The 22,920-nt window shown below is 32.5% G+C and overlaps 1 protein-coding gene and 1 pseudogene across 1 annotated transcript; one reads left to right on the top strand and one right to left on the bottom strand.

Moving 5' to 3' along the window:
* Positions 1 to 328: 328 nt before the first annotated feature.
* LOC132740491 (serine/threonine-protein phosphatase 6 regulatory ankyrin repeat subunit B-like) lies at positions 329 to 4,703 on the bottom strand (annotated as a pseudogene).
* Positions 4,704 to 7,946: 3,243 nt separating this feature from the next.
* LOC132740490 (lysosomal acid phosphatase-like) lies at positions 7,947 to 22,633 on the top strand. Its single transcript, XM_060728404.1, has 11 exons — positions 7,947 to 8,086; positions 12,298 to 12,393; positions 13,406 to 13,498; positions 14,605 to 14,757; positions 15,780 to 15,875; positions 16,348 to 16,437; positions 17,556 to 17,679; positions 18,377 to 18,462; positions 18,683 to 18,860; positions 19,729 to 19,857; positions 22,153 to 22,633. Exons 1-11 carry the CDS (start codon positions 8,006 to 8,008, stop codon positions 22,278 to 22,280), a joined length of 1,254 nt encoding a protein of 417 aa, XP_060584387.1. The 5' UTR covers positions 7,947 to 8,005; the 3' UTR covers positions 22,281 to 22,633.
* The last annotated feature ends 287 nt before the right edge of the window (positions 22,634 to 22,920 follow it).

Raw genomic sequence — 22,920 nt, 5'->3', positions numbered from 1 at the left:
TGGTTGAGTCAAAAATGTGACCACTAGAGTGTTAACGAACAAGTGTGGACGGACGACGGACAACGGACGACGGACATTCAACGATCCTAAAAGCTCACCCCGAGCTAGCTCAGGTGAGCTAAAAACAGCCAAATATTAACCATAAGCTTTCAGGAGGGGAGACTTTTCAGAGATTTTACTATAGGAAATTTGAACGGGTGTATACCATAGCACATACCTTGAAAGGGCAGGACTTTTACCACAGCATGCATTTGTGATTTTAACAATCATGGGCGTGGAGCTGAGAACTAATCAAATAACTGGACCGAATCCGATGTATAAGTCAAACTATTTTTCAATAATTTTAATTTCATTCCTGTTATACATGCATTTCGTGTTATACATAAAATATCATTAACAAAACAACTCTCTAACTTATAAAATTATATGTTATAACATAAAACAAACTCAACTATCAATTTGAAAATACAAACAAAATTTAGATTTTATGCAAAAATATTTCATATTTCTTGGGAAGTAAATTGCAAAAATATTTCGCTTGAAAAAACACTTTCAAGCAATTTCTCACTGAACACTTAATAATTTTCTACTAATTTAACTTAAATAATCATTACCAATATAACAATTAATATGTTAAACAACACATCTCCAAAAAGATGCAGAAAAACTTGTCTACAAAAGCATACTACAAATGTAAATAAAACAATATTCTTTCTATAAACAAATTCTTACTTACAAGATGAGGTGTTAATGCAAACGTAATTAAAAATTTGCTACTGCATATACATTTGACATACAGTACTTATATATTTTAAAAGTCTTCTAAAAAGGAAATTGAAATTTGATACATGCATCTGAACTTTTTTTAAATTTTGAAAAAAAAAGTAAATATGTTCTGCTTCTTTATGGCTGAAAATGATCACAACAACAATACTTTTTAACCCTTTAACCTGCTGGAACTGAAAATATTACCCTTTGCCACCAATATAAAGCCAGACCATCCAAACAAGTCAAAGCAGTCTGACCAGGCTCTATACTGGTTACATTCAATTCTTGTATTTTGATATTGAAATCCCTTTAACTTTGAATGGACTGTTTTCAAATTTAAATATGGGCAAATCCATTTCACAAATTAAGCAGCTTAAACTGGGGTCCTAAAGCTTAGAAACATAAAATTTGAATTGTTTACGCCTTGGTAACTTAAAACAGAAAAATAATTAAGAAATACATGTATACTAGTACTGAGAAATTCAAATGAATGTCAAACAACCTCAGTGGAGTCCCTTTCAAAGCTAATGATTTACAAATTAATTCTAATGAAACAACATATGTCTCCCAAGCTAAAGCTGCATGTTTCCAAAATATTTGGAGAGAAAATATGTCAGTAAAATGTAATAACATTTTGAGAAAATTAAAAAGATTTAAGATTCAAGTCATAATTTATATGTTTGTGGGATTAATGACAGATTTTAATGTATTCATCACCATATTGTTACTGCATTATTCAAACAGTAAGGACTATTTTTGCTTACTTTGATCTCTTTGGTAATTTACATGGATTGCAAGTTCTGTGTGCAATGTGTAAATTATTTTCTTTGTTCACTTCAAAATATTTTACTTTTGAATACATTTTTATAATTTTCATGAAACTTAGCATGAATCTGGAGGCATCTGCTTTAAGTTACAAAAAATATCACAAAGAAGCAAAAATTGTTGTTGTTTTCAACTAATGATGCAAAACAAGTTTTGGTACACTTCATTTACAACATGTAATTAAATGAAAGCAAAATGTGTTCCAATTGTGTACATCCTGTTTTTACCTTGCAAAATTTGCCTGGAATATATACAAAATAACTGAAATGTATACAAAACCTGGTTTAATTATACAAAATCTAGTCAAATGATACAAAATATTTCAAAATGTATACATACACAAAAGATGTTTTAAAGATACAAAATTATCAAAAATATAATAACACAAATCAGACTGGTCTTCCTGGAATGATTCAAAAGTTGCAATGCTCTAAACTTTATGACATTTACTGGTATAATGCAGATTGTGATGTTACTTCCATTTCTTTTTTTTTGAACACCCTTCACAAATTTATTTTAAATACTTTCAACAAAGTTTTTTAACATTTTGTTTCAAAAATAAATAGATTTGTTCAAAAATGCAGGGCAGTGTATGTGTGCAGTATAATGGTTTTACATGTCTCATTTTTCTCTGTTTCGATTTAGGGTTACATCAGAAGGGTAAAGTTGTAAGTTCTTCTTTATTCAATACAAGTTACTGCAGTTTTGTAGTTAACCATTGATATGTTCAACAATGCAGCAGCTATTTTACTGCTGGAGAAAAGCATTATGTGACCAGCCATGCCTAGTTAAAATGTAAAATATACCAGATAAATTCCTCTAACAAAACAATCTAAAAGACCCTTACAGGATTCAAACTAACAGTATTCAGGGGCAACTGTCCAAAAGTGAACAACCTTTACCACTGGAGACCTGGTTTTTCAGGATGGTTGGATGCTATTTTTGGAATGTTTCTCCATCTTTATTTCTTCATTTCCATTTATTGACCATAACTGTTCATCAAACCTAAAATATATTCCTTTTGACTGATTAAACTTCACAGAATTCCTATCCCATTCAATAATAACATCAGACTAGGGATATTAAAATTTTGTTACCACATTAAGTAAGGTTCAAGTATGTTTATTACACTGTCAGACATGCTGTTAGGAATATCCAATATATCACTAACTTAATGAAATACAAGGAGAAAAACCCTGTTTATTACTGGTATCATTCACATGACCCCTAGACATAGAAAATTAATATAAGAGGTTCTATAAATTTCATTTCATGCACAAGTTAATATCTATGCATAATAATTGGGCATTCACATTATTTCATTTAACAGCAGTTAGACAGTAATTCTAGTAATGAATGCTGGATTTTGTATAAACATAAGCATTTAACACATTCTTAATAATTTTACACCACAGGCTGAATATCTTAATTAATAGCTGTGCCTGAAATATTATGTTTCAGATTTGTTATTTATTAAACTTTTTTGTAGTTGGTAAAACAGTTGAATTGATAATGGTATTATTGGTAATGGTGGTATAAGTGATGGTGGTGTTGATAATGGTAGTATTAGTAATACTGGTATTAATAATGCTGGTATTTGTAATGTGGTATTTGAAATGGTGGTATTGGTAATACAATGTATTATTATTACTAATGCTGGTTTTAGTAATGGTGGTATTTAGTACGGTGGGTATTTGTAATGGTAAAAGTAGTATTGGTAATGGAAGTATAAGTAATGGTGGTATTTGTAATTATGGTAGTAGTGGTATTGGTGATGATAGTAAGACTTCACCAACAGTACAGAGCAAGGTCAGCATACATGGTACTGAATGGTTCAAAACTATTTCTTTGATTTGATTTGATCTAGTGACCTAGCTTTTTTTAACATTGGTGATGCATCTTTTCAGGTTTGACCTTTAATTTCTAGATCAAGTTTTAAAATGCTAAGAAGATAAATCACATCTCTAGAATGGTGAAATTTAACTTTACAGATAAATACACATTAAATGATGACAATAATTAATTCTTGAATACTTTGCCCTAAGGTGAGCTCAGTAACTTTCAGAAAACTCTGTTCAATTCATCCATGCTAAGAAACTCACGTAACAGGGGAGGTAACTCAATTTGTTTCAGTTTTTGCAGGAAATGGGGTTTAAGAAGCTCTCTTATGCTAACTCTACATTGTTGCTGAAGGTAGATCGGTCTCACCTCAAGATTCAAACTTTCCTCAACAGTTTTATAGAAATGTGCCAATGTGAATGTTTGATAGATAGCCATTTGTTCAAATTTTGCCCCTGCCAGTAAAAGCATTTTTGTGATCTCCAAATTACTCTGAAGAAGAGCTACTAAAAGGGGAGATAATCTTGTGCCATTTACAAAACCAGGTAAATTCACATTACAATTATTAAGAATCAAAGTTTACACAACATTGTGAATGTTTCTTTGTACGGCATGAAGAAGCGGCGTTTTGTAGAGATAATCTTGAACGTCTAGACTGGCTCCCGAGTCAATAAGACACTGAACCAGTCTTGAATCTCCTTTTATAACAGCAGCATGTATAGCAGTCTGTTTTCTTTTCGCAGAACTGTGATCTACGTCTGCTCCAGAGTTAATCAAATATCGCACTACATCTGTATCACCAGAAAAAATAGTTACCCAAATCAGGGGAGAAAATCCACCCCAAACCTCAGAATTTGGATCTGCTCCTCCCTCCACTAGTAAGACAACTAAAGGGAGGTAACCTAGTCTAGATGCCCAGCATAACCCAGAATCAAGACAGAACTGATTCTGTCCCCTTTCTATGAGCCGTTTCACTTGATCCACATTATTTTCCTGGACAGCTGTCACCATAGCTACATTGTCTGAAATGTTCATATTTTCATTCTCCATCTTTTCTTTATAAACCTTGTTACAAGTGTCCTCTTGTATGCCAAACTATGTCTTTACACTTACTTCTAGTTCAAAACAAATTCTGTAATTAAAACCTAAACAAAGTTTTTATCTTCTTTCTTGTCTACTACTTTGGTATTCAATCAACTTTTACAAACTTATCTTCTGGTTATCTCTTAAATGGTGTTAGCATTTTGATTAAATGCTTCTTAAACATTCTCTGCATCCTATACTACCCTGTTATTCTTCAGAAAAGTTTCAGCTTTCTGAAATAGAAGAACAAAAAATATTTTAGTGTATAATTTATCCTTATTTTCTTGGAATATGAGATTCATAACAAAGATTCCAGTAGACTTAATACAGAAACATTTGTTTGTATCATGGGATTTGCTTGGAAAAACCTACACTTATCAAGTTCTTGATAACAAATCATCAATATTATATTCAAGTAATTTATTGATGCAGTCCCAAAAGCCATATTTACATTATTTAGAGATTTCTATGGATAAATGTATAGCCTAGTTGTCCCAAAAGGCTGATTCAATAAATCTTGAACCTGAATTTTGCAGTAATTTATAGTGAAAAAACATTTTTAATTTTAAAAGTACTGTAAAACTCACAGTTTAATAGTAAAATTTATAATGGTGTTATATAGACTGTGTAAAAAATCTTGAAATTATAACAAGACATTCACGTAGCTGCTCTCACCTTGACTTTAGCCAAATCATGCACATGTATGTAAAATCAACCTTGAGCCAAGCAGACATTCAAAGATGTCCACTAAGACACTGGCTAGAGCTGTACAAATTCATATTAGGCATTAACTACATACCTGAATAGCAAATGAAATGTCAGCTTCTTTGGTCAGATGCTTGTTCTTTTCAAACTCATCTCTAATTCTGTGGTAAAAGTAGTTTTTGTCAGTGAATTGAAGTGATCTCCCTTTTCTTAACATCTGTCTATACAGTGATATAACATGGCTGGTACCAGGCATAACTTTATCTTTCCTGAAAAAATACATTATGCCAAATTAATTTCATCCATTAGTTTTTTGTGGTTTGATTTTATGATCCAACAACACTGTAATATCATATTATGGTGACTTCCCTGCTTTTCTGATAGAGACCTCTGGTGCTTCTCCATGCATCATTTCAGGGTCCAACTTGCACCTGAGTAAATTTAGATCCACAAATAGTCTGTAAAGTATCTGGATCCCTTCATTGTGTGAACATTCCTGATGGGATTCAAACTCACAGCGTAGACGGGCATATGATTTTAAGTCTACATTATGAACAACCTTAACCACTTTGCAACAGGCACCCCAAGATACCCACTAGTAATGCATAGATCCCTGACCTGTCTAATTCTAATTAACAGATTAGTGGATACAATAAGTATTTCACTACAATCATATTTGTTAACAAAAGAGCACTTGTTCATGTTTGTGGTTTAATATATTGTTATTCAAATTAAAGGTCGGAATAGGGATCTATCAATACTTGTTTAATCCCTTGTACTGTCTTAAATGAAGATGTAACCTAGCAAGGGTTTTTCTAACTTAAATGGGAAGAGGCCTTAAGCTACTCTTGATTTACGGAAGAATAATCGCTAAAATTTTGGGAAATAAAAATGCGGGTAAAACTTCATGATTTTAAGGAAAATTTCCAGTGGGGAGATGCCTTTTATAGACCTCTGTTATATAAGATGAACAAGGGCAACATTGTCGCAAAATATACCCGTCACAAAAGCTTTCGACAGAGATGTGGGCATTATAGCTATGCATATAGGAGATATGCTCTGGAAAATATCTGGATATTTTATCATCTCTAGTGACCTTGACCTTGCAAATATTAACCTAAATTACACATGTCACACTTGTAGTCATGATAGTTATCATTTGTGTTACAATCCATCAATAAATGATGACTAAATGGTCCCCGTACACAAATTTTGACCTCTCTATGTGACCTTGACTTTGGTAGCAGGGACCTGGATTATGTGCGCAATAAGCCTCATAATGGTGAACATTTCCTAAAAAATACATTAAAATCCCCCTGATGAGTTAAAAGTTCGCCTCCGAACAAACATTTTTCAATGACCTCTAAATGTGACCTTAACCTTTAACCTAGAGACCTGGTTCATGCACATGACACTGCTTCTCATAGTGGTGAACATTTCTATTAAATTTCATAAGAATCCCATGCATGAAGGAGATATGCTCTGGACATAATTTTTATATTTTATCATCTTTAATGACCTTGACCATGCATATATTAACCTAAATTACATGTTTCACACCAGTAGTCATGACAATGACCATTTTTGTTTCAGTCCCTCAATAAATGATGACCAAATGGTCTGAATACACATTTTCAAATTTTTATCTGAACTTTGACCACTAAGCGTTTTCCAATGACCTTTAAGTGTGACCTTGACCTTTGAACAAGAGACCTAGTTCATGCACATCACACTGCTTCTCATAGTGGTGAACATTTGTTTAAAGTTTCATTAGAATCTCTCCATATGTGTAGGAGATATGCTCTGGACAAAATCTCTATCTATATGGTAAGGGCAAAATACTCTGACTACAGTGTCACCATAGAAGCATCAATCCCAATTTCAAATCAAAGTTGGTGCATTACAAAGTATATATATAGTCTATGTTAAATGAGGCTCCACCCATGAAGGCACAACAAGCAGCTTTCACTGTCAAAGTACCAGACCTGGACATGTCACCAGTCATGCCCTTAAAAGAGTTAATTTTTAAGCACAAAGTGGTGATGAATAACCTCTGTGTAATTTCCAGTGTATCAACCAAAGCGATCAATTTTTAGCTGAATGCAGGATACTATAAAGCGGTCAATGAGCACTTTTAATGTGCAGTAACCTGTGACAGTAATGAAGGAGGTTAGCCCTGATAAAGGCTGTTGACAGAAAAGGGTGTCACAATTCAAGCTGTCTCTACATACCAGGGGCTCACACACCCTAGTACCCTTCCTTGTCGTTTCTCCCCACTTGTCACTAGCCTCGGCTTCAGTAAGGATTTCCGCATTTAACTTCAAACAAGCTAAGCTGTGTCACCTTAAACATAACACAAGCTTCAAGAATTACATGTAGATGCAAGCGAACTAGCTGTCTTGCAGTAAATATTCAATCCTCTGCCGATGCCAGGCTTGTGCCTCTCCAAGACATTAGAATGCAAGACATGCACTTACATCATTTAACACTGTTAAGTAAGTTAACAAATGTTGTCACTGTCAGGTTGAGGTCAGACTCTCCATCTGTTTGACAGTTCCTCAAAAAAATAATAAAATTGCTTGATCAGGACCTATGACCTGATGAAATATAAATCTGTGTGAAAAAACACGTTTTAATTAAAATATACATGAGTAAAATTATTGTTTCTATGAATCAGATAACACTTCTTATAAAATAAACAACCTTTGGTTAATTACGTCGTAACGAAGACCTTCACGTGATCACAGTTGTGTGAGTTTTACAAGACACCGGTTGAAAAGTCAAAATGGGAAATTTCCAAGTTTTTCTTTCGATTTCACTCGTCTCTGTTGTGTTTGCAGACTCCACATTAAGGCTTGTCAACTTGGTAAGACTGCCAATATCACATGAAATTTTCTAAATGGAGAGATGTCTTGATTTGTCTGTTAAACGGAAATTATTATTAGTTTTCGTGGGTAAAAGACAGGAAATGGTTACTCGGCCCTATGACAGCTCGTATCAACTCGGGAGAGGCGTGTCATCTCAGCACAATATCAGCATACAGATTCATTTTTGTCTATAATCACATGTGAATGTATTTAATATTAAATTATTTGTTCTGGCTGCAGTCATTGAATTTAAGATTTCGAATTTACTGGCCGAATTCCAGTTTTAAACACAGGCGCTAGTCACATAATCAAATAGTTTAGTGAGTGATATAAGTTAAACAGTTTACATAACTGGTCTATATATGTATATGAAAATATCTTATTATAGTATATAGCCCATATAAAACTTTAAAAAGTTTCTTTCAAGCACCTGTGGTTTTAAATATTCTACTACTAGTACTAGATCTATCCTCAAGGTACTTTATACCAGGAGGTACTTTGTACCGGAAATGTCCAGATATTACAAACAATACCTACATAAAAATTTTCTTTTGTATGCAAGTGTTTTTCACATTAATTTCATACAAAATATAGCATTTTTTGAAGAAAATTCAAAGTTTTGATAACCCGGGATGACCTAAAACCCGTGACAATATCTAATTCCGTGACGACATAAATCCGTGACATGTACCTAAAATCCGTGACACACTAAATTTACCGTGATATATAATGCAAGGCACTAAATACCGTGACAAACTATATTCGCCGTTATTCGTCTGTCATGAAGGGTAGCTAAAATCCGTGACGATGCAACTAATCCTAATGATAAATAATCATTCTTTTTTATCTTTTTTTTTTCTTCATTTAATGAAAACATAACATTATGAAATGTGATGAATTAAGGGAAATGAGTAAAACAAGTGACGATAAATAACAGTATTAAATTTATTTTAAATTTAAACTAAAGTTTTAAAGTATATATTATACATTGCACATTACATGCGTTTTTTTCGTCGTATGTTTCTCTTTTGGGGGTGTGTACATTTTGTACAGAAATATGGAATGTCATCACCAGGAATGTCATCTTTTTGTAGACCCTCACATTCTGGATGGTACCATATTTTGCATTTATTGCAAACAACATACAAACCATCTTCTGGCATTCTGTTGACGATCTGAATGAAATTTCCAAAAGCACGAGTAAACGTTAGAGTTGATGCATTTAGGCAACTGTCCAGCCCCCATATACTATATATGTATGTGGGAACTGTGTCTTTAGAAGAGACATCGCCGCATCAATCAACCGATCATTTAACCACTCTGTTGGTGAATACAGGATACTTTTTTCTTCGTCCTTAAGTTTAATCTGCCTAATATCTAGCCATTCTGGTCCACTTACCGATGTGTTGGACTGTACTGGCTCTCCTGGTTCAATATCCTGTTCAATATATATAGTATACGATGGTTCTTCCGGAGGCTGAGACGTCACGGATTTTTCCTCATGGTCCTGAGTTGGTACTGTCACGGGTGAATCTAATTTCCGTGACGGCTGAGTCGTCACGGATTTTTCCTTGGAGCGAAAACGATTCTATCATTTTTTATAAGTTCATTGGCGCGTGAGAAGTTAATATCAATTTTTGGGATATTTGGTTCTGGATGTGCATCATTTTCTGCATTAGAGACAAATTGGTTTTCACGAATGCCATTTAATTTTACAATATCTTCTGGTTGTGAAACTGTAAATTGGATAATTTCTGAGAGATCAATTTTAGCTGAAATGTATTGAGGTTTTAAAGTGTAGGTACCAATGCCTGCGCGACCATGAGAAATTGCTTGTGTCTCTAGCTAAAGCATGCAGATTGTATAAGGCATCACGAGATATTCTAAGTTCTGTGTTTCCTTTATGTCGCAGATTTTGGATTTGTTTTAAGTCCCTTGGCTGTTCGTCGTTGTCATGAATTTCTTTCTTATAAACTAAATTCGGATCCTCCGATTTTGTTTTATTTAGCCTTTTTTCTAGACTGCTTGGCTTTGATCTTAAAAAAGGGCGTTTCTGGTTTTTTGAATTTCCATGGGACATCAGCTGTGAGATTTGTTCATTGCCGATGTACTGAATTACAAAAGGACCGTTAATGCATTCAGGTTCATGGTAAACAAATTTAACAAATTCTTTTGATGCCCCATTCTCGGTATGTATATAAAAATATTTTTTCTTTAACCGCGGATTTTTGCGTGGAAGACCCACAGTGCCTTGGTTTATCCAACGATGTCCGTCAGCTCGCCAATCCTGTGCTTTTAGACCGTCCCCTTTAAAAATCCACGTTTCGCCACCTCTTGGTCTAAAAGGAAGGGCCGATATCAGTCTGTGCTCAATGACGTTTAATTCTATGTTCCTACCATCTTAACTGACATCTCTACTAAGTCAATCACGTGACGTTATTGTGATATAAAGTTGTGATCGCAACGTGATAGTAATGTAAATTAAAAGATAAAACTAAAATAATCATTCATAAAATCAAATAAAATCTTTAGTAACTTATATTTAAATAAATAATCTAACTTAACAAAATAACAAAACCCGTGACAGTAAATTATATTTTCCGTGATGATGCCGTCACGGGTTTTAGTATATCTGTAATAACCCTATTCACATAAATGTGTTTTACGTATAAAAACCAGTAATATTGCTAACGATTTGGACCCATCATGATATTTTGAATGTGTGTGCAAATGCTTATCAAATAGTTACCCTTTTACTGTGTGATAACTGATAAATATTGAATAGAACTTTAGTATCATTAACAGTAATGGACCATTTACATATGTTTTTAACTTTTTATTGATTGCTTAAAAGGCATTCCTAGTATTAAGTACTAAAAAACAAAAATGGCTGCCACTCATATGAGGTTATTAACAGAACTATCTTTTTGATGTATAGTTAAAAATTCTTTTGGATGATTGTTATTTTCATAAAAAAACGGTACCTCCTACAGAAAATAACTATTTTATTTTAGTTTTTTTTGTATTATATGATGGTGGGCCTAGTAAGGCTTACATTCCCGGTAGATAGTACAACCAGGATATATATTTAACTAAATTTTCTTAAAATTGACACTGGCCCAAACTAATTTTCACTGGCCATGGGGCTCAGGGTCAGTGCTAAATTCGATGACTGGAGACTGTTAAACCTGTCAGTAATATTATAATATAAAAAGGCAAAGCCTAGAAGCATGCTCGATTTACTTTTAACGTGAAATAGTATAAAATAATTGTTCATTTTTATTTTACATTTTCCGTTTTAAAATTGTCATTCGTTTATTCTGGTTCCCTGTCCAATTATGGTTTCCAACTGTGGGCAGGACACCAGTCTGCACTTCGATTTTCAATCAGAATATCTTGGTTTTTATCGTTGTCTTGTAATTCGAAAAGTTGCGATGTGTCAATTCAGTTCTTCGGACGAAAGTTTTCAAAACCATCACTATCTAGCAGGTACTCGCGTTAACGTAAAGCTCGCTTTGCGAGCAGGCACTTCGGGCCAGCATTTTGAGCTCGCTATTAAATATGTTTAACTTGAAAATATTTTGTACAAAAAGGCATGTAATAAACAAAACTGGGTAGATCTACCTGCAAATCGTAAAATGTTCATTTATAGATAACATTTATTCATTCAACCAGTAAATTTGTTTATCTCTTGTATCAATTCCTATTTTTTATTATGAATTTGTATAAATCCAGCTTATTGTGCTGTGCAACGAAATGTTGTACTATTTTTGTGTCTGGGCAATATCTTGCCTCTAAAAGCGAGATTCTGTCCAGAATGAAAATATCGTGGGATCTAGCTTTGGCAGGTCAATATATTTTGACTAGAATTTGTAAATGATGAAAATAAAAAAGGGATAAAAATCTCATATCTTTGGCAAATGTAACTTTACTTTAATTTGTTAGTACAGCTTGGTCCAGAAACAGATTCAAAAGATTTTTTTTAATATACATGTGAGTTTATAGCTTGCAGCAAATATAGCTTATAACATTTTGTAATTTTCCCTAAAGCAAATTTTTATAAACTAATATTTAATGGAATAATTTCATCATTCAAACATTCCTGACACAACATCACTGTGACTCTTATAATATTATATCATTAGTTGATTCAATGGTTTAATTTCCAATCCAACAAGTAATATTAAGATGACTTTTCCATATATTATAGGTGTACAGGCATGGAGATCGAAGTCCGGTTGTTATTTACCCTAAAGACATCAATCAGGTGGATAAATGGCCACAAGGATTAGGATGGCTTTCAAAGGTAAATGGTGTACACACTGGATGAATATTATCATAAAAGTTGCAGAATTAATATTAAGATACATGGAAACGTGTAAGCATGTTGTATGTGTAATTAAAAATGTCTTAAGTTAATGATTTCAACAAATAGATACAAAGTATTACAGCAAAGCAAGTAGGAAGTGACAAAAATATAACTCTAACAAATACATGATTTCAAATGACTTGTATGTTTGTTTGGTTTTTTATTTGATATGGAGAACTATTGTACTCACCACGACATTAGTGCAACATTTTGGTTAAGTTTTTGCTTGTAATTGGTTGAAACTTTACACATTTATTTTAGACCACAATAGGAGGTCACTATTTAGAACCCATAACTAAATAGCATGGATTTTGACAGTATTATGGTCCTTTTTGAACTTAGAAATGCTGCAATATCCAGGCTCTTGTTAAATGTTTTACTATGAAGCACTGAAAATCGTCATGCAGACTGTCCTACCGACAGTTCTTGTTTGAAATTGTCATAATCATGGCTGTTGGTACACTTTACTGGCTTTTCTTCATACATTTGTAACTATTTGATCACTAATTTCTCCACAAGTGACTGATTAAGTTAACCTACATCTGCAGTAAGAGATAATAAACTGTAAAACTGGTTGACCGTTGTTCGCAATCAGTCATCTTGAAAGAATGAGGATCAAACCAGTGATGACTAGATTACAACTCTCTTGCCTTCCTTATTTCAAAATTACAGAAAATCAAGAAATCATTATTTGAGCCGTGTCATGACAAAACCAACATAATGGGTTTGCGACCAGCATGGATCCAGACCAGCCTGCGCTTCCCCGCAGTCTGATCAGGATCCATGCTGTTTGCTAGCAGTTTCTTTACTTGTTATAGGGTCTGTAAGCGAACAGCAGGGATCCTGATCAAACTGGGCAGATGCGCAGGCTGGTCTGGATCCATGCTGGTCAAAACGCACTATGTTGGTTTTGTCGTGACACGGCTCATTTTTATTTTCATGGTAACAGTTGGGAGAACAGGAGCAGTACAGATTAGGTCAGTGGCTGAAGGACCGCTACATGAGTACAGGCTTCATGAACAATACATATAGGAGAGAGGAGGTTAGTTTACTGTTTAGAGAACTTGATTGATTATCTGCATGTAGGAAATTACATATAAGTGTATACCCATCTTTGTATTATATCTATCTTTGTTTATGCTGTATGTGTAATAATAACTCTATTGTTGACAAATTACTGGTACGTAATTATGCTTTTGTTTGGGGGGGGGTCATATCCTTGCAGTTTTATAATAATATGTGCTAGAAGTAATTGTACAGTTGTTACAGTAGTTATTTCAAGTTACTTTGAATAACACCCATCCCAGTAATGTTTTAAAAAACAGTTTGGAAATGGTGGATGAACCATTGAAAGCAATGAGTGAAGAAAATTCAGACTCAGATTTTATTGAGTCTGTTTAATGAAACATAATGGAAAGTGCAAAATCTTAATCTTAAGCCACTTAAAGTGGCCATTAGCTTTTCTAAAATTATATGTTATTTTAGATAAATAATTTCATATTATTGTCAAATCAAAATATTTCAGGTTGGATATGAAATTTGCCATGACAAAATACCTAAAAAATAAGGCTCCCACCCCCATACCTCTGATCTGCCAATCTTCTCTCGATATATAAAGTAGTAAAGGGAACATGATTTCTATTTTTAGAAACAAATGTCACTGACGTGTTATAAATATTCTTGGGATGCTGTTTTGAAGAAGGCTTAACAGTGATATTATGCACTTTTCTAAGATGAAAATATTGAAATACTTAGTTTGAAACAACACAAAATTGTTTTTCTAACAAAAAATCAAAGCTGATGGCTGCTTTGAGCAGATCATGCTATCTTCAACAAAATAAAGTATTGGCATAAATGATCCTTAAGGGTCTGATAAATTTAACAATACTGATTAAATAGTTCGCCAAAGGCTTGTTTTATATTGTTTCCTTAACATATCAGAAGATCATATGAAATTATATGTATGTAACGGATGGTGGTTAATCGGGGATTATTCAATGGGAATTGAACCTGGGATTTCGGGATGCAGTACCGTGGCTCTATTAACAGAGCTCTACGGCCACTTACACATCATCTCCCCCAAATACTGAACAGTTCTAAACTGTGACACATGATAGAGTAAATATGTCAAGTTTATTACGTTTTCAGATCCTGGTACATAGCTCTGATGAGGATCGCTGCCTGATGAGTGCGTACAGTAACCTGGCAGGGCTTTATCCACCTGATGTTGATCAACAATTTAACCCAGCTATAAAATGGCAACCAATACCAGTCTTTACAAGACCAAAACCTGAGGATAATGTGAGTTAAAATTACAGTTTCAATTCTGATTGTTGCATATATTTGAAAGTTGGGGATCGAAAAACATTTTCTGCTTAATTCTACTCATCCTGCATGCTTTACTACTCATGTTGTCACCTTAGTGCAGTAACGGGTTAAATTCTTATATAAATTAAGTAGAAGTTAACACATTACTGCACTAAGGTGATGATATGTTATTTTCAATATTAATTCTTCAGCTTAAATTTGTAAAATAATATGCAGGTAAGTTTATAACCACTGGAATAAGCATATTTCATATGTTAAGATTATCAAAAGAAAACTGGAAACCAAAGTGATATTTTTTGGGGGCATGTATAAACTTCACACACATGAACACAAATCAAATGCATCTGGTCGTAGTTTATACAGTGCACATTTTATGCATACCCAAATTGCAGCTTGTTTTCAGTTTTTAGCTTGACTATACAAAGTATATGGAGAGCTGTCCTACTCTCCCACTTCCTATGACAGCTCTTGTTTCTTTATCATGTATATGAAATGTAAATATATTAAAACATTCATTCAGGCGGTCTTCTACTATGTTAATTTTCCACTTATCCTATCTGACAGACAGACATTATTTTTCTACTCACCCTGCTGCTGTTATTCTACTTGTATATACAGCAGATGAGCTGAATTAATTAAAGTGTATAAAGCTATGTACATCTGATTCAAAAAAACTATTGTTTGAATTTTAAAAAGTTTACTTCAAAAATGCGTGGATGAAATAAATATGGTAATTTATTACCTTAAAAGCGAATGGCCCATGCACAAAATTGTTGCTAAATGGATAAACCCTTACTTAAAGTAGCAAAGTAATATTTTGATGCGGAACATTTTATTCTGTTTACGTACATTTTTCATGTGTATTAAATAACAGAGACAGTCTAATTGTAACAACATCTTATGGGAATCATCCAAATTATAATGAAACCAATATAATTTTACTGTTGATGAATAAATCTTATTAAAATATTTAATAAAGATACAGTTTGTTTCAGATGTTAAATATGGGTGAGTATTGCCCACGATACAATGACCTGCTGCAGCAGACGCTGTCATCACATGCTGTCACTGAGGAGGAGATTAAAAATAAGGTATTAGCTTTGTCATATGTTTTTATTCTGTGACATTATTTACAAAATACCATCATTAATGACATAATTTTTGGGAAAAAGTATTTTTTTAGAAATTTTATGTTTTATGATTATTATATATAAGTCAATTGTTTATGTATATGAACATCATAAACAAGGTTTTTATAAATACCCATCATGAAGACTTGCTTTGAAGACATGTCAGTGGTTCTACTCAGGTGCCAGTTTGTGCCTGAAATAATGCATGGAGAGACACCTGAGATCTTCCTCCACCAATAAAGTTGGAAAGTCACCTATATGACCTATATACTGCCTTGGTGCAACGTTTATTCTAATAACAACTTTCCCCGTTGTTAATGTAGTTTTACAGCCCTTTAATAAGTTCCTGTCTTTCAGCCATTTTATGAGTTCCTCATTGTTAATATAGTTTTCAGGCATTTTATGTGTTCTCAGTGTGATTTTATTTTTGCAGCCATTTTATGAGTTCCTTGGCAAAATGACTGGGTTTGATCATGAGAACATTAGTAATATCTGGCAGATAGCTGACACAACATATTGTGAGGTTAGTACATGTAGATATTTGTGTTAGTTTATGAGTGGTGAGTTGATATATTTGGTATTTAATGAGTGGTGAGCTGATATATTTGGTATTTTATGAGAGGTGAATAAATATTTTTGATATTTTATGAGTAGTGAGTTGATATATTTGGTATTTTATGAGTGGTGAGTTGATAAATTTGGTATTCTATGAGTGGTGAGTTGATATATTTGGTATTTTATGAGTGGTGAGTTGATATATTTGGTATTTAATGAGTGGTGAGCTGATATATTTTGTATTTTATGAGAGGTGAATAAATATTTTTGATATTTTATGAGTAGTGAGTTGATATATTTGGTATTTTATGAGTGGTGAGTTGATAAATTTGGTATTCTATGAGTAGTGAGTTGATATATTTGGTATTTTATGAGTGGTGAGTTGATATATTTGGTATTTAATGAGTGGTGAGCTGATATATTTTGTATTTTATGAGAGGTGAATAAATATTTTTGATATTTTATGAGTAGTGAGTTGATATATTTGGTATTTTATGAGTGGTGAGTTGATAAATTTGGTATTCTATGAGTAGTGAGTTGATATATTTGGTATTCTATGAGTGGTGAGTTGATATATTTGGTATTTTATGAGTGGTGAGTTGATATATTTGGTATTTTATGAGTGGTGAGTTGATATATTTGGTATTTTATGACTTCTGTGTCAGAGTATTTATGATTATTTGGAACTAATATTTAATAAAAAAGAAATGCAGTAGCTGGTTTAAGCAAATTCTTTAATAATTGGCATGAACACATCTGTGGATGTTTCTTCATTCAAAATTATTTTTAAATGTGTTTTAATTTTTAACCTATGTTTAACTGTTGAATTCTGATTAAGCTGGTGGTGCTATGGGGCATGCATGATAACTTTCTATTACCACTAATGTCCGTGAACAGGCTCAGTTAAACAAAGTCTGCTACATTTTCAATTAATTTTAAAAGAAAGTACAACACATATACAATTTTTTTTTTCATTTTGCCCGTTGGAAATTAATTTCATGCAGAAGATAAAATGTTAAGTAAAAGAAGAATAGGATTAAGGAGTTGAAAACTATAAACTTTTTTTTTACATTTTTATTCTTTCAGAAAGCTCATGGTATGAACGTAAGTTCATGGATCAATGACACAGTATTTCAAAAATTACGAGAGCTTGAGGCGTATCAGTTCACGCTTTTGTTTTACACACCTGAAATGAGTATGCTTAAAGGAGGTATGTTGATTAATTTATCTCTACATTGTCTCTGATTGTTGTAAATGACTTTTTCAAAAGTGTTGATTTTAAGGTAGTCTTAATGCAATGTGCTTTCCCGCCAAAAAAAAAATTCTAACATCAAATAAATCTCACATTTCCGGAACATTATTTATTTAACCATTTATAACTGGAAAATAGTGCATAGTAATAGTTAATAATCTAATGCTACAGATTATGCAAAAATAACATTTTAGAAATAACCGATTTGCAACGATATTGGCCGATGTTAGAAATATTTTTGGCGGGAAAGCAGCATTACTGTAAGACTACCTTAAATTTGAATCATTGTTTTTCAGGGACTTTTATTTTTTCTAGAGGATTGATCTTACACATTGAGTCTAATTGTCATTTGCCTGTCACCACTAATTCAGAAATACATGTGGGATTAGCAGTTGGTCACATGTGGACAAATTTCTTGTTGATAATGTAGGAAAATGGCAAAGGGGGATCACCTCAGATGTGACTTAAAAAATGTATTAAAATTGGCATGAAAAAAATAAAAAAAAAAACAGGAAAAACTTACATTATAATTTCCAAATTTTAAAGGCACATGTTTATGAAGTCATTAGTGATATTGCATTAAAAACTAATAAACCTAATAATTAATTTTGATGAATATAAAATCACTTTAATCAACTTATTTTTATGATTTCAGGTCCCTTGTTAAGCCAGTTCATAAAGAACATGAACAATAAGAAAACCCTGAAGACTCTTAAAACAAAGATGTTTATGTACTCAGCAGTAAGTGTATATAAAAATAAAGTTGTTAGATTGACTGGAAAAAAAAACCTTGGGGCATGTCATCAAGACCCCCTGGGGCATATCATCAAGGCCCCCTGGGGCATATTGTCAGGATACTGTGATTTGATTACTTTTAACAGAACTATGACCTTCAAGGAGTTTTTTCCTTACATGATATTGGCCAAAATACCTCATTTTCTGTTACCTGCTCTACTTTTAGCACGACACAACAGTAGCGGCACTATTATCTGCCCTTGGCTTGTATGACAAGAAGAGCCCGATGTACACAGCTACAGTTATTGTGGAGCTTCACGAGAAACCAGCTAACAATTACTATGTTAACATATTCTACAAAAATGTCACTGATAATTCCACAGCTTATAAACTGACACTACCAAGTATGTACATTTCTGTCTTATCTTGTTCCTTTAAGTATCAATTTGTCCCAAATAGTAAGAATTGCTCTTTCAATTAACGATTTATGTCTAAGACAACATTTGAAGTTACATGTATATGCAACAAACTTAAAAATCTGGTTTCATTTGTAACATGGCTTGTGTTGGATATAATTTTTCAAAGCAGCTCTCCAAGAGATCTTTTTTTGACCAGTACACTATGTACAAAATTCCATGTTCCATTCCATGTCCAGTGATTGGTTATGTTTACTATTATACTCTATAAGTGTATTTTTATGTGTCACAAAAATTGTGCGCATGTCAAAAAGTGGACTTTTTGCTTGCGGAAATATTTGTGAAAATATGATTTCTTGAATTTAATAACGTTTTTGTGATAGCTTTACTTAAGCAGGTACATGTTAAGAACTGCCATTATTATTGTCATTCTATTCAATTGTTTGAGACCTGTATTATCTATTTCATTGTTTAAAATTTATGTTGTTAGTTTGATAAAGGACCTAATCACACATTTCTTTGTCATATTTTGAAACTTTCTTTTGTTATATGAATAATCTATTGTGTTATTAACACGTATATTGTTTCATTAAAACATTTGTGATTTGGTAAGACAAAACTTAAACAAACAAGCAATGAGAAAAATTTGATCTCAGTACCTGAACCGTCAAATTTATTCTTGTAAGATGCTGTATGAAAATGGGTTTTCAGATAATAGACAGAAGTCCACCTAAAAAGAAATGATTTTTGTGCGTTAAAATATTTGCGAATAATTTCTATTCACAAGACCTGCAAATATTTCCATGTCGCAAAATTTACCACTTAAACAGTAGATTAAGATGAATTTATTCTTCAGAGTGCACGGCTGACTGTCCGTTAGATGATTTTATAAGATTAACACAGTGGGGTGTACCAACAGACTGGTTAAAGCAATGTGGCTTACCACCAGGTGATACCCCTTCAGGTTCATCTACATTAACCACAGGTATGTTACTTGAAACATATATGATATTATATGTACAGGAAGAGGCTATGCTGGAATCACTTGGGTATTTGCTTAAGATCGTTGACTTCAAACCACTTGCCTCTAACAGCTGTAGATTCAAATCCCAACAGGGACTTTGGATTCTTTCATGTGAAGAAGCTATACAGCTAGCTTACAGAAGTGCGTGGTTCTACCTTCCTGTCTGAAATAATGCACAGAAGAGGGCCTGAGGTCTTCGCTGAAAGTCTTCATATGACCTTTACTGTGGTGGTGCGACATAGAACCCAACAACAACAACAACAACAAAAACTTGGATACATCTGGCCGGCATCCATGGCTGAGTACTTCAGATGGTTGGTTGACTTCAAACCTCTTGCTCCTCACCACTCTGAAGTTTAAATGTTACTTTTTAGTGATGCAGTTTTATAATTTGGAAATATTTGCATTAGATTGGCAAGGGTTTTCTGTCCTGTTGCTGTAATAGCTTATCTAGAAACACAAAAAATATACTTTTTCAATATTTCAAAAATACTCTAATTTATTCTGTCTTTCTGTTAATATGAGATCTTGCTACCAATCTAACTTAAAGACATTTTCTACAGTTTTATGAAAAATTAATCCTTTCATAGAATTTTTTTAATTTTTTGTATGATGAGTAAAATTTAATGACAAATTTAAAAATAAAAATATATGTTGACGTGTTGGATTTCTTGTAAAATGGCAGTTTCCATGGTAACCGTATATCTAAAAACTGTCAAAATAGCCTAACTGTGTTATAACGAATAGAAAATGTATAAGATAGCTTAAAACACACAACGAGCATTGTTTTATGCAAAGATAATCTTGTCTAATGATTCTGTATGAAACAAATGATAATTTGAACATATTTCTTTAAAAAATGAGTTCTCCATGTTCCACAACCAAACAAAAAATGAGAAAAATAAACATGAATTCTGAGAATAATTAGAGATATTGAAAAAAGTGTTTCATAGGATTTTCTAATTTTTTTATATGTTGTGTAAAATTTAATGACAAATTCAAAAAGAAAAAGAAAAATATATGTTGGCGTGTTGGATTTTTTGAAAAATGGCAGTTGCCATGGTAACCGTATATCTCAAAATTGTCAAAATAGCCAAACTGTGTTATAATAATGTATAAAATAGCTTATTACACTCACAATAAACATAATTTTATACAAAGCTTGCTTTATCTTAGGGTTCTGTATAAAACAAACGATAATTGGAACCTATTTCTTTAAAAAATAAGTTTTCATGCTTTTTAACTAAACAAAAAATGAGAAAAATATACATGAATTCTGTAAAAAATTAAAGCTATCAAGAAATTTCTTTCATAGAATTTTCTACATTATTGATATATCAAGTAACATTTGATGGTGGATTCAAAAATAGAAATAAAATATATATGTTGACGTGTTAGTTTTTTGTAAACGGGCAGTTTCCATGGTTACCGCATATGCCAACTGTCAAAATTACCACGCTTTCTTAAGAAATATCAGTGTTATACTAAATGTATTGTCAAATATACAACAAAAACATGTTGTAATAAAAATTTCTTTTTCTTTTGATGTTATATTAAGTAAATGATACTGAATATCTTTTTAAAACATATCTAGGGCCATATTATTTTTTTCACTCGACTAACATACCCGAACAGTAAGCAAGTATTCTGAAATTTACAAAGAAAATTTTAGATATTAATTTTGTTTTTTTATTCAACACTTTTAAAATATATCATTTTAAACTTCTTTGCCCAGTTGTCTGCTAGTAATCAAGTCGCGACGCACTTTCGTCACTATACCACAAGTGGGTGGGGTAACGCGCGCAGAATTATCATCAATGCTGTCGTACTAATGCTTGGAGAAATCCTTTATGTGATGTTGTCTAAACGACCTCTTATTCTTTTGAACCGATCTCCTTTTGAACATTTAGAAATATCTATTCTGTATTATTTACTCATTATTTGCTTATAGCCGAAATTTAAACACTTATCCGAGTACTATTCAACTTGACCTTCATTTGAAGAGTAATTAGCCGTGATTATCTTTCTTGGAAGCGCATAACGATGCGCACAGAAAACTACCGAAAACGTCTTTAACAAGGGCCGGTGGTTCTATTCAGGAGCTTGGTCATGCCCGAAATAATGCTAGACAGGAACCTGAGATTTATTATCTACTTGTAAAAACTGAAATGTCACCATATGACTTTTACAGTGTAAGTGTACCTTTAAACTCAACAATAATAAAGAATTATTTTGTCATAATTTTGGTTGTTTCAGGTTGGATTGTTGCAATTGCCCTTGGATGTGTGCTGTTTATTTTTGTCATTGCCACCATTGCATGTTTTGTCAGAATGAAGCGGAAAAACAACCCATTCCAGTTTGGAAAATTGGAAGTATCTTCATAGAGGGAATTTTGTTTTCTGTTTTTCTGCCTTGTGAACAACTTTGACTACTATATGCAATACTTGATTCATTGAAATACATGTAAATGATACCATATTTAAGATAAGTTAAAGAACACTCCATCATTTAAAGCTACACAGTTCAAGATTGGATTGTTTTTCAGTTCTACTAGTATTTATAATGAGAAAACGATGTAAAGTGTACAAATTTTTAATTTTGTGATTTAACCAAGCTTAAACCACTTAATATTTACAGAAAAGACTTTAATATATCAAACTATGCAGAAATGTGTTATTCTGCTTTTAACTTGGTATAATTTTGTGTTGAAAATAGTAAATTCTGTCATATTTGATCACTTCTTAATTTCACTTGAATTGGCAATAGTTTTAAATTTCAACTATTAACACATTATTCATTAAGTTTGAATTTTGAAGTTTTATTTTCAATACATTTTTGTTCATATCACTTAAATTGTAACTGTTAAAAGTAACAAAACAATACTAATGAAATAATGTTTGAGTGAAAAAAATAATGAAAAAAATAATTGATTATTTAAAAAGAATGTTATAATGTTAATGTTTTTATGGTGTTGTTTTGGGTTTACAAATTTGACAATGTTTAAACATGATTATTGAAAAGTTA

This window comes from Ruditapes philippinarum, unplaced genomic scaffold (assembly GCF_026571515.1).
Source record: "Ruditapes philippinarum isolate M1 unplaced genomic scaffold, ASM2657151v2 ctg550_1_1_1_1, whole genome shotgun sequence".
Lineage (NCBI taxonomy): Eukaryota > Metazoa > Mollusca > Bivalvia > Venerida > Veneridae > Ruditapes > Ruditapes philippinarum.
This window is presented reverse-complemented; position numbering and strand designations above follow the sequence as displayed.

Coding starts and splice junctions, on each gene's coding strand:
- LOC132740490 (XM_060728404.1), top strand. CDS start 8,006: ATGGGAAATTTCCAAGTTTTTCTTTCGATTTCACTCGTCTCTGTTGTG. Junction 16,438..17,555: donor CTGACACAACATATTGTGAG/GTTAGTACATGT, acceptor TTATTCTTTCAG/AAAGCTCATGGTATGAACGT. Junction 18,463..18,682: donor AGATGTTTATGTACTCAGCA/GTAAGTGTATAT, acceptor CTCTACTTTTAG/CACGACACAACAGTAGCGGC.